The sequence below is a fragment of the Limulus polyphemus genome, unplaced genomic scaffold (genome assembly GCF_000517525.1).
Source record: "Limulus polyphemus unplaced genomic scaffold, Limulus_polyphemus-2.1.2 Scaffold464, whole genome shotgun sequence".
Classification (NCBI taxonomy): Eukaryota; Metazoa; Arthropoda; class Merostomata; order Xiphosura; family Limulidae; genus Limulus; species Limulus polyphemus.
The window spans coordinates 167,418-181,171 of record NW_013666074.1 but is presented as its reverse complement, the minus strand read 5'-3'; the positions used below and the strand labels follow the sequence as shown (position 1 = coordinate 181,171).

Here is a 13,754-nt window from a genome sequence, read left to right as displayed (position 1 = left end):
CGATTAAGATTGTGATAAGGAGAAATGTAAAAAAAACAAAAAAAAATCGGAAGCAATCAGGGTTAAACTTTATAAGAAATTGAAGAAAAAATTATTCAATTTTTATAGCAAGCGAATAGAATGAATGGCATTAGTTTGTTTGAGAGCAAAGCCACATTAGGCTATCAGCTGTGTCCATCGCGAGGAACTGAACTCCGAATTTTAGCGTTGTAAGTGCGTAAACTTATCGCTGTCCCACCTAGGGACATATTCTATGTTCACCACGGGTATCAAAACCCAACTTTTAACGTTATTAGCCTTCAAACTTACCGCTGAGCCACTGAGGTGAAATGACATTCAAATCACACACTAGAGGACAAATGAATAACACGAAAAAAAAAGAAAACTAAAATAACATGTGACATCCATAGAAAGTGTACTGAAAAGTCGAAATGGCGCGAATTTTAGTACCAAAAACTTTGAGATTTCACACACAAAAAAAACATAGTCCACTTAGTGTACACCCCAAGTACCAGGCTTTTATAGTCGATAAAATTGAGTTGCCATAAAAGAGAACTTGTATACTGCATAGATTTAAAACTTTGATTTTTTTTTTCTTGGAGAATGTCAAACAACTGTAACGGCCAATCTTTGACCTTTTCTCAAAGAGTATCCAGAAGAGCGTTGTATATTGGCCATGACTTATTGACTAAATGTAGTAGTAGCCACCAAAAGAATGTAATAGACCTAAGACTAAGAGAAGAAATTATAACATTGGTTTTTGATGGAGCTTATAGCCCTCACCCCGTGCACAGCGGCAAGTCTACGGACTTATAACGCTAGAAACCAGGTTGCGATACCCGTGGTTGGCATAATATAGATAGCCCATTATGTAGCTTTGAGCTTAACTACAAACAAACAAATACAGCTTACGAAATCTTAGCTTTTTATGCATGCTTAGCTCAAAATTGTATGAACTGAACCCTGATGGATAAGAATGATATATTGCCTAAAACAAGATAATGGTGCTATTATATAGACATCTGAGACAATAATTTCTTTTAAATTCTTACATGGCAGAGAAGAGTGCCAATGAATAAAAAAGATAAAATGACTTTCTTTAGGGATATGTTTGTACTCTAGTACCAGGCAGAAAATGTGGAGTTATGTGATCTTGAAACAAATAAAACGATTTTTTTGTTTTACTTTTTGACGATCTTAAGCTCGTTTTCTGTAAGTTAAATCCCGTTTTTGTTTCTAATAACTTAGTTGTTTTACTGTCACATTATCAAGAAGATAAAGGATTTCATTTCGACCGAGTATCACGAGTTAAAAGAATTTGTATCAGTTAAAACGAAGCTTAACAACTGTAATAACAAGTAATACCTTTTAGAAGAAATGAGTATGTTTCAAAAGCAAATTACACCACTGGTTTATTTATAGAAATATAATAATTAGAAATGACTTCCAAAGTAGCAATAGATATAAGATAAAACGTAACGTCATACACTTATTACACCTTCAGTGCTAATCTTACACAGCCCATTGTATTCATAATTACAGGCCAGGTCTAGACACTTGATTCTGTTATTCCAAACGAAATTTTAATCTTTGGCCCAGTTTATTGATAGCAGCTAAAAACGAGAAACGATATCAGCTTTTCTCTGTCAATTTGCGCCTAGTTTATGATTAAGCGTGCGTATATGTTGATGGAGAAAAGCTGAGCACGAGAGACATTGAGAGAAACTTTAAATATAAGATTTTTTTGTTTGTATTCGGATATTTGCACAAATAAGAGCTAGCCGCGCTAGCAGTTTGTAATTTTGAACTAATAAACTACCAGCTCTTGGGCTACCTTTGTCTGACCAAATATTAGGTTTGACTGTCATCCTTATAACGTGCTCATATCTCCAAAGTGCGAAGCGCAGTTTTAATTTTTTGCGGTAACGGGACACAAACGATGGACCCAAGATCCATATTTCAGCGCGCTTGGCTCATACAAATAAGAACATTACTACGATCTGTTATTGTTATACTTATAAGGCCATAGTTATTATATGTCTTGGAATGAGAGGACGCAATATGGAAGAACTCAATCACCGCATTATCGGAGCCCCAGAGGTACATTTTGAGTTACAGAAGAATTTATTAACTGTAGAGTATTCTTTAATAAAGGTCTGTTCCCCGGTGGGTCAGTGCTACGTTTACGGACTTACAATGCTAAAATCCGTGGTTCGATCCCCAGCAGTGGTCACAGTGTTGGCAGCCAAATATGTGGCTCTGCGATAAAAGCAAGCAACAATATCCATATTGGTTCTTTAGAAACTACTAGAAATGTTTGCCGCAGGTGGCTCAGCTGTATGTCTGAAAGCTTATAAAGTTAATAATCTGGGTTCGATACCTGCGGCGAGCAGAGCAGAGATAGCCCATTGTGTAGCTTTGTGCTTGACAACATATAAACAAATATTAACGGGCAGATAAATGCTGCACCAAAGTTATTACTGTCAGCAACTCTTCAGTATTGGACTCGGTTAGAAAGGCTTGAAAAAGCATATATATATGCACTATTTCTTCGTAAGACGTATCTCAGCTAGACTCGTGTGTTACACACAAAATATCCACAGGATCCCTTATCTGAGAATCCAGAGTTCTTTAATAAAATCATACATTCAAAAACATCTGTAAACCAAATGATGTATAGGTGACAGTGATAAAATGAAACTGAAGTTATTTCGCAATAGTTTCAATCGGGAAATATAAGGGGAAACAATTTTTTAATTCATATAAATATATTTTATAAATGCTTCTTATAAATATGATTAATTTAAAATGCAAGGTATCTCAACTGAAACATAATGTACAGTATAATAATAGTTTATTCTAAACTGGCACGTATTATCGGTGTTAAATCGTATTCAATAGCATAGTATAACTTAGCATGTAAAGTACAACAATGGTACATGTCATGAAATTATCTACGTCAAATCATTCAATATCTCTAATTATTAAAAATAATAATCCTCGTCAAAGCAGGAATTAAATAATGGTTGGTTTATTCAGAAAGGTTGACAGTAAAATAGCCATGAAAAATACCTTTTGTTGTTAACCCATTAACTGCGACAGGAGCAGCTCAGTTGCTGTTTTCTGATCGTGGTGGTAACTTTAGTTTTTAGGGCAATTAGTAAACCATTTTTGTTTATCTTTTTTTTCCTTTAATTTTTCTTACTTGGATAAGATTTTAAATAGCGTAAATAAAAAAACATAACCTTGATACTTTACTTATAATAATATAATTCCTTTAAAGAAAATGGTTTAGAGGGAAGTAATATATATATATATATTTAGAAAAATCGACTTTTGTATGGTATATTTTAAAGCATGTTACTATGATTAATCCAACATCGCAGTCTTTACACATATGTGATGTGTCCTTTCGTTTTCCTATAGCTGCACAAACACGGCATCGAAACGAAGATCTTCCAGGTTTTCCTTCTTTTTGAGGAGCAAAGTTTGGAGAGTGACACGCTGTGAGGCGATTAGGAGATGATGATGGGGCATATTATCCTGCTTTGGAGGTGCATGCCCCACATTTCTCAATAAGCCGCTTTATGAGTTATATTTTGAACTTTAGCAATGTATTCTTTCCACCAAGCTTCTTATGAATTATAAAGGAATTCAATACAACGATATCAAGGAATCTAAGATAGATTTTTTTTGTAGTACTTCTCTAGATGACTTCTAGCTGCATCATAGGATGAAATCACTTGATCCATGTGATCCACGCCTCCCATCACCTTCTTGTAATCGATACACATAAGAGGCTTGCTCTTTTCCGAGTTATCTTCGTTTACAGTCTTTCTTTCAGCATCATGGGTAGTGCTTATCATCATCACCTCTCTCTTGTCTCTCCATTGCATGACCATAAGTTTACCTTTATACATGGTAATATCTTGTCCCTTTTTTAGCTTCGCTTTTGAAACTTCCTTTGGAATTTCTTTTAGATTTTTTCGCAAAGTTCCAATTGCATCTGTCATGTGGGAAACTAAAAAATCGAAAAGAGGTGGCAAAGAGTAATAGTTATCCATTGCAAGATAAAAGCCCTTATCCAAAAGGTATGTCGTTAGATGCAGGACGACCTTCGTTGAATGATTTAGGTATTCAGGTGCAATTTCAGTAGCACAAGGAGGCATTTGAAGATCTGTTCTCTTTCCAGTGTAAACTTCGAAGTTATACACGTATCCTGTGCTTGATTCGCAAAGAAAGTAGTCCTTAATTCCAAATCGAGCACGCTTTAGCGGGATGTATATCTTCCATCCTAATCTACCCTTCCATAGAAGTAAGCTCTCATCTATGCATATATTCTTTTCAGGGAAATATGCACTCTGAAAAGACTCCTTGTATAAGTTTAGAAGATCTCTAATCTTATATAATTTATCTGAAGAGTCTTTAGAAGCAGAGAAGTGCAAGTGTTGCAGGAGAACCAGAAATCTTTCTCTCGGCATTGTTTCTAAAAAAAAAAGGTGTTGCCAACACAAGATCCTTTGAAAAATACATTAGAAAATCAGGCTTTTTGAATATTCCCATCAATAACAGTATTGCATCGAGTACACGCATTTCGCCGACGTTTGTCTTTCCAATTTTGTAGTCTAGTTTTCTTCAATAATCCCGAGATGAATTTCTGTTTGCAAATTTCATTAGCTTACGCACTAGTTTCCGAAACGATTTTTGATATTATTTCAGTAATTTGAATAGATTCAAAAATCTCCAAAACATTATCAGGATTGGTTGCCTTTATTTTGACACCCGAATCTCCACTAAAAGTAAACAAGTTTCTTTTGCTTCCGATGAGTGACTACTCTACTTGCGAAGTACGTGGTACATTTGTTTGTTCATTATCGTATAAATCATCAATTGTGACTTCATTAGTAAATTCTTCTTCACTATCAGAGGATAAATCTAAGCTTGATTCGTCGCTTTCACAAAGGTATTGGCAAAGCTCTTCATCAACAATAACCCGCTTTGCCATTTCAAGGGAGAAGAAAAAATTTGAAATGTCCCTCTCCTACTAAATAGCTTTTGAGCACTGATTGCTTGGAGGTAGGAGTGCCGATCTGATACCCTGACTCACAGATAAAACTGAGTTGCCATCAATCACAATAAAAAGGAAATTTTCGTCATTCGCATAGAGTTATAGTTGTATATGGCCAAGTTTTCTTGATTAGTGATTGTAACTCTCATCTATGGTGATGTCCGTAACACGGCTTTTGTAAGTTGCCGGTCGGTGACAATTTTTTTTTTGGGGGGGGGCAGTCGGTGATTGCTTGTTTGGGAAACTTTTTTTGTGGATTGTCGGTCGGTGACATATTTTTTGTAGGTTGCCGGTCCGTGGGGTTGATGGCCTGTGAAACTCTTTTTGTGAATTGTTGGTCGTTGACACTTTTTCGGGGGTTGTCAGTCGGTGATGTCGTTGAAGTGTCTCCTATGAGCTTGCCTTTTTTAGAATGTTGACGAGATATCTTTTGTGACTGATCGAGAGTAGTGCCCCCCCCCCCAGTGGCACAGCGGTATGTCTGCGGAGTTACATCGCTAGAAACCACGTTTCGATACTCGTGGTGGGCAGAGCACAGATAGCCCATTGTGTAGCTTTGTGCTTAACTTCAAACAAACAAACAATCGAGAGTAGTGAAATTCCTAGGTGATTAAACATTTCATAAGTTCTCTTATTCAAACAATACTTTCTTAATATGTGTAAATGTTGATTCATTAAAATCAACGGGCGAACAACGTCACCCTACAAAAACAACAACAAAAAATCAAGTTATTTACAATTGCAGAAACACTATAACGAAAGTCAATACAGTGAAATTATTAACCACCGGAAAACAGAATTACTTTTCTTTATAAAAACAATTATAAAACTGTTCCGTGGTTGTTTATTACATGACATTTTATCTCCTATTTTCTTTTTTTTGTGCTTTTGCATCTATAGACAGAACATATAGTTTGACGTAGATCCAGACGTGTCCAAGAAGTTAGCGTGCCGGGCTGCGGATCGAAAGTCCAATACTCAAGCTGTGACACTGCTGAACAAACTCTTCTCTTTCAACTTTACAGAATAAAACTTATTTAGCTTTAAATAACTTCACTCATTGTAACAGGTGCTTTGATAATAAATTTCTTAACAATATATATTTTGGAATAAAAACTAAATATTACTATTTATTTCAAATTTATACAAGCTATACCTTAATATTTTCGTTGTTTCGTGTTTCATCATATATATTGTAAATCCGTTTAAAAACAATAATGTGTGGTAATACTTTCGTTCTGTTCATCGTGGGAATCGAACCCAGAGTTTTAGCGTTGACCCATCGGGGGGTCGTAGAGAGTTTATTTCACGCTAACAAATAAATAAACAAATTCAATGTTTTAATATTTTGTCCAAAGTTTCAGCTTCAAGCCTTTCGGTAGTTATGCTTTGATTTAATACGGTTCAGACTCAAATTAGCGTTCATAATTTAAAAAATAATCTTGGCTAGAAAAAGAAAGCCATGCTCTTGTAGCTTCTCCAGCACGATGTGGGTAAAAGTACAAGTCAGCTCTGGTGCATTCTACGTCATATTAAGTAGACAATAACTAGTCCGAATAAGGGATGTGGATATTGAATCTTCGCGTTTGTTTATCGCTTTACAAACTGAATAGCTTTCTATGCACGGGTTTACGGCCAATCGACCACTGGCTTGTGTCCGACTATTTTCCCACATTTGTATACTTTAGTTGGAAAAGTGACCAGAAAATGATACATGCTAAATCGCCTGAACATATTTAGTCGTTAAATTTGGCGTGAATATCTGACATTACTGCGTACTCGAGGCGTGAAGAGGGGCACTCAATCTTGCGTTCACTGTCAATGACACTGTTTGTGAATGAGACGCCCTTAGAGGCTTCTGGTTTCCTGACCGTATACAGAGCGGCTGATGGAGCACCATTCTCTGTCGTTGTGGGAGCTTTCGTCGGCTTGGAAATCCTATTTTTCGCTCCAGTGAATTTCAAGTTGGTCGCTCCAGCAACGGATATCAATTCTAGTAAGTTCAAGTTGTGGTCACGTGACGCATGCTTGTGGCTGCGCGTGACCTACTTGTGGCGTGAAATAGATACTTTATCATGTTTTTATATGACTTTGTGCCAATTTACGAGATTTATAACAAAGCAGAGATTGCAGGAAAGTCGGAATTGTGGCACACTCATCTTTTAAATCCTGGGAAGAAATTGAGAGCTAATAAAATAAAACTATTTTCACGTATTGAACAGATCGGTAAGTAAGGGTGTAATTTGATAATGATTTGATTTTAAAACAAGAATTATCGTGTTTCATGCTTTTCGGTTTTCACTTGCTAATCTCTTCATTGGAAAAGTAACAAAGATGTGGTAGTTAATACTTTTAAATGAATTTAAGTAAAACTTGTTTTCGGGGAATAAAATTCGATAGTTATATGCCTGCCAACGTTTATTTATAGCATAATTCTAGCTTTATCTCTTTCGCGATACAATTTGTTATATATATTTTTTTTTATTTTTACAATGTTTTCCTTCTTATTCGCGAGATAAATTTTATGATAATTCAAAAGTCTCTAATATCTGCAAACAAACCTAGGGTATGAAATTATTTACAAATTAACCAATACTATACAAATAGTTGGTTGTTTGGTTGATTATTTTATAGCAAAGCTACATTGGGCTATCTGTTGAGTCATACACGGGGAACTAAACCCCGGATTTTAGCGTAATAAGTCCGTAAACGTACCGCTGTCCCACCGAAGGACCTGTAAAAATATCTTTACCAAATTTTCAAACCTTTACTTAGAAACGTATTTTTCCTCTTTTTTTTTTAACAAAAGTCCATTTCACACCGACCTTTTTTTTTCTTCTTTTTACCGTGACAAAATTGTATTCATTCGCGGAGTCTATTTCACCCTGATTTTTTCCTCTTTTTTTTTTACCGTGACAAAATTTTATTTATTCACGGCTAACCAGAATTTCTATCTTCTTAACATGCTAAAAAAAAAAAAAAGAGTCGCGTTGAGATTTTCTCATCTGATGATAAACGCTGTCAGAAACAACTTTCCCACGCGCAACCAGGACCGATGTCCTAGCTACTTTCGTTACGTCATGTGATGTTGTAGAGTGTCAGTTACAGTAAGTTCGGGTTGTCGATGTAAGAGTAAGTTAGTCAAAAAAATATATGTTTTACCAACAAAAGAAAAAATTAAACTCTGCAAGATGCTGAAAATTTTCTTGTTAATCTCAGAGTTTAACATAATTAACTGAGCCAATACATTTTCTAGTAACTAAACACAGCGTGGTTCGTTTGATCAGTTGACAGTTATTTGCTCACGTTAACCTTTTATGTTACAAGCTATCAAATACACATGATCTTTTTTTTCTGCTTATCATATGCACATTTTCAGTTGGCTATCCAAACTCGCAATTATTTGGCCTACTTTTGATGCGACGGTAACACTGGGATTAAATACGTTTATTATCCTCCTCCCAACTTACAATAACAACAAAACAGCAACACTTAGCTGTCCATGATTAACGGCACCTTAATGATTTCCAGGTCAAAGATTTGAGACTAATAAATAAATCAGATAGCAGGTTGAGAAAGAATGTGATTTAGATTAATGTAGGGTCTTTCTTTAACACTGCTTCTTGGACACGTTTGTATAACTACTAGTGATTAGCAAGTAAAGTGTCAAAGAAAAATGAGGAGAAAGTGAAAGATGTGATAACTATTAGCAAAAGCAAACAGCGAAAAGAATTTTTGACCTTTTGCTAAGAAACAGCGATACAAGCACTTATTTCAGAGATATGAAAAAACGTCTATTTTGAGAAACACTCTTATTCTGATATTCAACAAATTATTGTACTCCGAATTCACATTGTTAACATGCGTGTTCCATATGTTGTGGTATTAAAGAACGTGCCAATACCCCCACCTCCTGGGATTCGACTCCTCCCTCTAGGAGGTCGTGAAAAACAAGTGCTCTTACAATCTGGATAGAAACCTCAACAGCTCAGCCGCCGCATTCGTCATTTCTCACAAAGAAAGTTCCCCACTCGAGCCAAAGAAACTGAAAGATGTGGGTGGTCAGGTTGGGTGTAAACATTACTGTGGCAACTCAAGAGAAGACACCACTAGTAGCGGTTCTTGCCACTACTTATATCGCATTCTACAGAGAGCTCTCACTAACCGAGGCATGGGGGTTAATGTGCTAGTTGTTGCTAATAAGGCAATTTTTTTAACACACCGAATACAGTTTTGTGTTAAGTTGATTAAATCACCGAATGCTTGAAGTACATCTATCGAAAAAAAAAAACATGCTGTACTATAAAATTCAGTAATATCACTGCAAGTAAACGAGATGATAAAACAGAGCTTACAATAAACAAAAATAAATTAAAAAGGGTCAGATTGACACTGCATCTACAACCTTATCTACAGGAGTACAGTATAGTAACACTACTTTGACACTCAAAATTCTTAGCATAATAAATTACGTGCCTCCCCCTCTCCAGTGGCTGAGCAGCAGATCTGAGGGCTCACACCGCTAAAGACCAGGTTTCGATACTTGTGGTGGGCACAGCACACATAGGTGTAGTTTTACGCTTAACAACAAACAAACAGAATAAAATACGTATGATCCACCCGGCCACGAAAACCATATCGATTCAACTGACACCACAACACATCCCGACCGTTTCGCTAAAAGGCAGAATGATCCTTCTGCCACGATAAAACATAACTTTGTTTTTACTTTCATAGCTTTATGCGTTGGGAAATTCATCCTGATATAACAGAATTTATTAAGTTTATCCTGAAATATTAAAATAATTTTTGTTGTGAAACAGTAAAAGTACGTGATGAACATTCGTATGAACTAGATTAATACTCAAAATATCAGCGCTACCTACGATTTTCATCAGATTCTTAAATTACATCTGTTGAAAAGATTAGACATTCTCATACGAAAATAATGATGATTACCGACCTACATAAGCATTTATCAACCCCAATTATAATGCTAAAATGATTTTTAAAATAAAAAAGCATGTGCGGTCAAACACTTTCACGGTTTCAAAATATAATCATACATTTCCTGAGGTATTTGAATGTTCTGATGATAAACAGCGAAACGTTTGTTTGTTTTTGAATTTCGCGCAAAGCTACACGAGGGCTATCTGCGCTAGCCGTCCCTAATTTAGCAGTGTAAGACTATAGGGAAGGCAGCTAGTCATCACCACCCACCGCCAACTCTTGGGCTACTCTTTTACCAACGAATAGTGGGATCGACCATCACATTATAACGCCCTAACGGCTGACAGGGCGAGCATGTTTGGTGTGACGGGGATTCGAACCCGCGACCCACAGAGTGCGAGTCGAGCGCCCTAACCACCTGGCCATGCCGCGAAACGTTTGTAATGAACAAATTGTATGTACCATTATTACACTCGAAGAATCATTAAGCAGAAGTGCTCATAATAATGTCCAAGAACTTTTTATTGTGCAGTACGAATTCGGTTAAATACTTTTGATCCCCGTTTAAAAATCATTTTGTAAGAGTAGCCCCAGTAGTAGCAGATAATAGCGTTGAAATACGCTACTATCTTTGACTACCCGAGTTGTATAACTATAAATTCAACGACGAACGTTTCGAGTTCATTTCAACGCTATTTTATAAACTGTCTTTTTTATTCTTAAGTAACTGTATACCAAATTAAAGAATAATTTAGTTAATGTACCTATTATAATGGTACCCCTAAAACTGATATATCGATGACTAATTGTTCAAGGTTAAAGCAATTCAAAAGGTCGACATAATAAACGTAGTAACTCTTGCTAAATAGTCAACACAACAGATTCAAATAGATGTTCAATGTACATAAAACGCTAACAATACCTCTGTTAGTCTAACTTAAGTCATCCCTCTGTAGATAGTAAGATTGAACCGTCATATTATAATACCCCTTTCACGCGGTCAATCCCAGTGTTCGTGATGTAAACCATTTAACATTTCTCCGAAATATAAATATACCTTAAAGGACGAAGGAAGAGATCTTCACTAGCACCTGACCCTCCAAGGTCGTTCAAACACGACCTAAAACCCAATTGAGAAGTACAGATGTAGATAGAAATGCTTATAGCGACATCTATTGGGCTACTATTAAGTAATAATTAGAGTACGAAAAAGGATGATTTGCAAACGTAGAAATTACGTGTGCCTATTTAACAAATTATAACTTACGTGGATCAACAGCTCTATTTCGAATTTTTATAGAGAAATATTCCCGGTTATTTCACCTTTTCTGTTATTGAATTATTTGTAACACCATCTATTTTTATATTTATGTCAGTAAATTAAATTTCGTACCCACTCTTGCCTGTATTAACAATTACCTTAACAATATTGTGGTTTGGTCATATGATAACTATTTCAAATTTTATCTGAATAGGAGTCAACAATTGACAAGTTATGAAAACATTAGAATAAATATAAATGTAACCCTGTATACAGATTATCGTTAGGTTTTAGTTTTTTCGTGCAAAAAAAGTTTTAAAAATAATGTTTATGAAGCCGATGGATCTCATTGATCTCTTCGATAATCCTAAGAGTATCATATAAGGCTAGTGTGAAATGATCTTTAAAACCTATAAAATTATCGGTCATTTATTGGCGGATCAAAATTTTTGCTTGAAAAAATATTATAATACATTTACACTGAACTACATGTTTTCAAACATATTTCTGACAGAAATGCGAGACGTTTAAAAAGTTGTTTGTTTTTCTTTTACGTGACTTTTAAAACTTTTCTTCTTCGTCTCACTCAAAACTTTAAATGTTTTCAACCTTGTATTTCATAATATTTGTTTCTTCGGTGGGTCAGTGGTAAATTTCCGGACTTACAATGCTAAAATCCGGGATATTTTCCCTGCGGTGGACAAAGTGGAAATAGTCTACTATATACCTTTTCTCTTAAAAAACCCAACAATAGCAACCACAATATTTGACAGTTAACAAAAATGAGTTTCGTTTGTGTTTGCTAGATGGCAACACTAGATGGCCTTCTTAAACAAGAAGTAGGATTCCAGTTTATGATAATAATTGGTACTGTACAAGGATACTAGATGGCAGGGCAAACTTGGAAATAGAGCTTTTGGTTATGTTGTTTCTGCTTGCCACTGAGCACAAGGGGTGCATAAAGAGAGAGAGAGAGAAAGATATTTGACCGATGTATATATATATATATATTGTAGAATGTTTATGGTTCCATGGTATACATACAATATCACGTGAATTCCAACTGTCAGAAGATTTACCTTATTCTCGAAAACTAAAGATGATTTAACAATTCACAAAAACCAGCATATTGTTGTCACATGTTCTATCGTTGAGCAGGTTATTTTGGACTACTTGTTTCAAACAATACCAAGTCCAATCCACTTACTGCTAACAAATTAATTTATTTCGTTTTCTCACAGCCCCAGTGGTTCAGTGATATATCTGCTGACTTATTACGCTAAAACTCGTATTTAAATACCCGTATGGATGCAACAAAGGTAGCCCATTGTGTAGCTTTGTGCTTTTGCAACAGACAAACATTTACGTTTGTTATGGTGTGTATGCCTTATATAAGCGGGCGAAAAGTGACTACAATTTTACTCGTCGTAAGACATTAGTATTAAATCTATTACATTTTTAAACACTACATTCTTTATATAGTCCGTTATGGATTTTCACGAATTAGAAGAATGTATAATAAAGTATTGCAATCATGCTAAATTTGTTATATTCATTTCTGACGACGCGCATCACTCAATTCAGAGCTCTTAAGGCCGGTTGGGATACAAAAATCACATGAGTGGTAGGAACGCTATTTATATAAGCCATTTGATACAACAACAATTGTTGTGGTGTGTACGCCTTTTACAAGCCGGCGATACTATCACCATACACTCTTCTAATTCTTGAAAATCCCTATGAGACTACATTAATAATGTAGTACTTCAAAATGTAATAGGCCTAATACGTATGTTACAGGCTATATTCACTCCTAGACCTAGTTTCACAAACAATGTTTGAACAGAAATTCCAATACTAATGACACGCCTAACTTGCTTACAAACAAATTTACTTACAGAATTCCTCACTAATTGATCGATAACTATCACGGTAATTAATTCACTGTTTAGCTTATTAGCTGAATAACTTGCTGACTGAACTGAACCATTCATTAACTCACCATTTTACTGAATCTGTTCATATTATAGTCTTGTTTCTGCGTGATACAGAAAATCTTTAGATTTTTAACTTTCATGAATTTTTTGGATATTGCGTCATACGCCATCTAGCAAAGGAATGCCTAAATTAAAATATTAAAACTATAGCTTACAACAATATTTAGTATGATAAGAAACTCACGCCTGTGAAGCCTCACTTTAAATTGAAATATATTAAATGAATGAGGGAAAATACTACGCTGACTTTTCTCAAACTATCAAATTAACAAACAGGGCTCCTGGTACAAAGAGGCCCTCCTTAAATAATTAATAGCTGAAACGTTGATTTTAACGGAAAGTTATCACCATGGTACTGATTCTAAAGTAAATTTTGTGTAATTACATTTATATGAAACACGTGGCATAGATAATGTTATCACTTTTGTCGGTGTCAGATGTTAAATTCGCCAATTGTCAATTAAAGGTTTTTACTTAT

General features: G+C 35.3%; 1 protein-coding gene across 1 annotated transcript; it reads right to left on the bottom strand.

Moving 5' to 3' along the window:
• Positions 1 to 3,677: 3,677 nt before the first annotated feature.
• Positions 3,678 to 4,481, bottom strand: LOC106458438 (piggyBac transposable element-derived protein 4-like). Its single transcript, XM_013917951.1, has one exon. It carries the CDS (start codon positions 4,479 to 4,481, stop codon positions 3,678 to 3,680), a length of 804 nt encoding a protein of 267 aa, XP_013773405.1.
• Between the last annotated feature and the right edge of the window lie 9,273 nt (positions 4,482 to 13,754).

Excerpts from the sequence above, each read along its gene's own strand:
- LOC106458438 (XM_013917951.1), bottom strand. The coding sequence starts at position 4,481 with ATGCCGAGAGAAAGATTTCTGGTTCTCCTGCAACACTTGCACTTCTCT.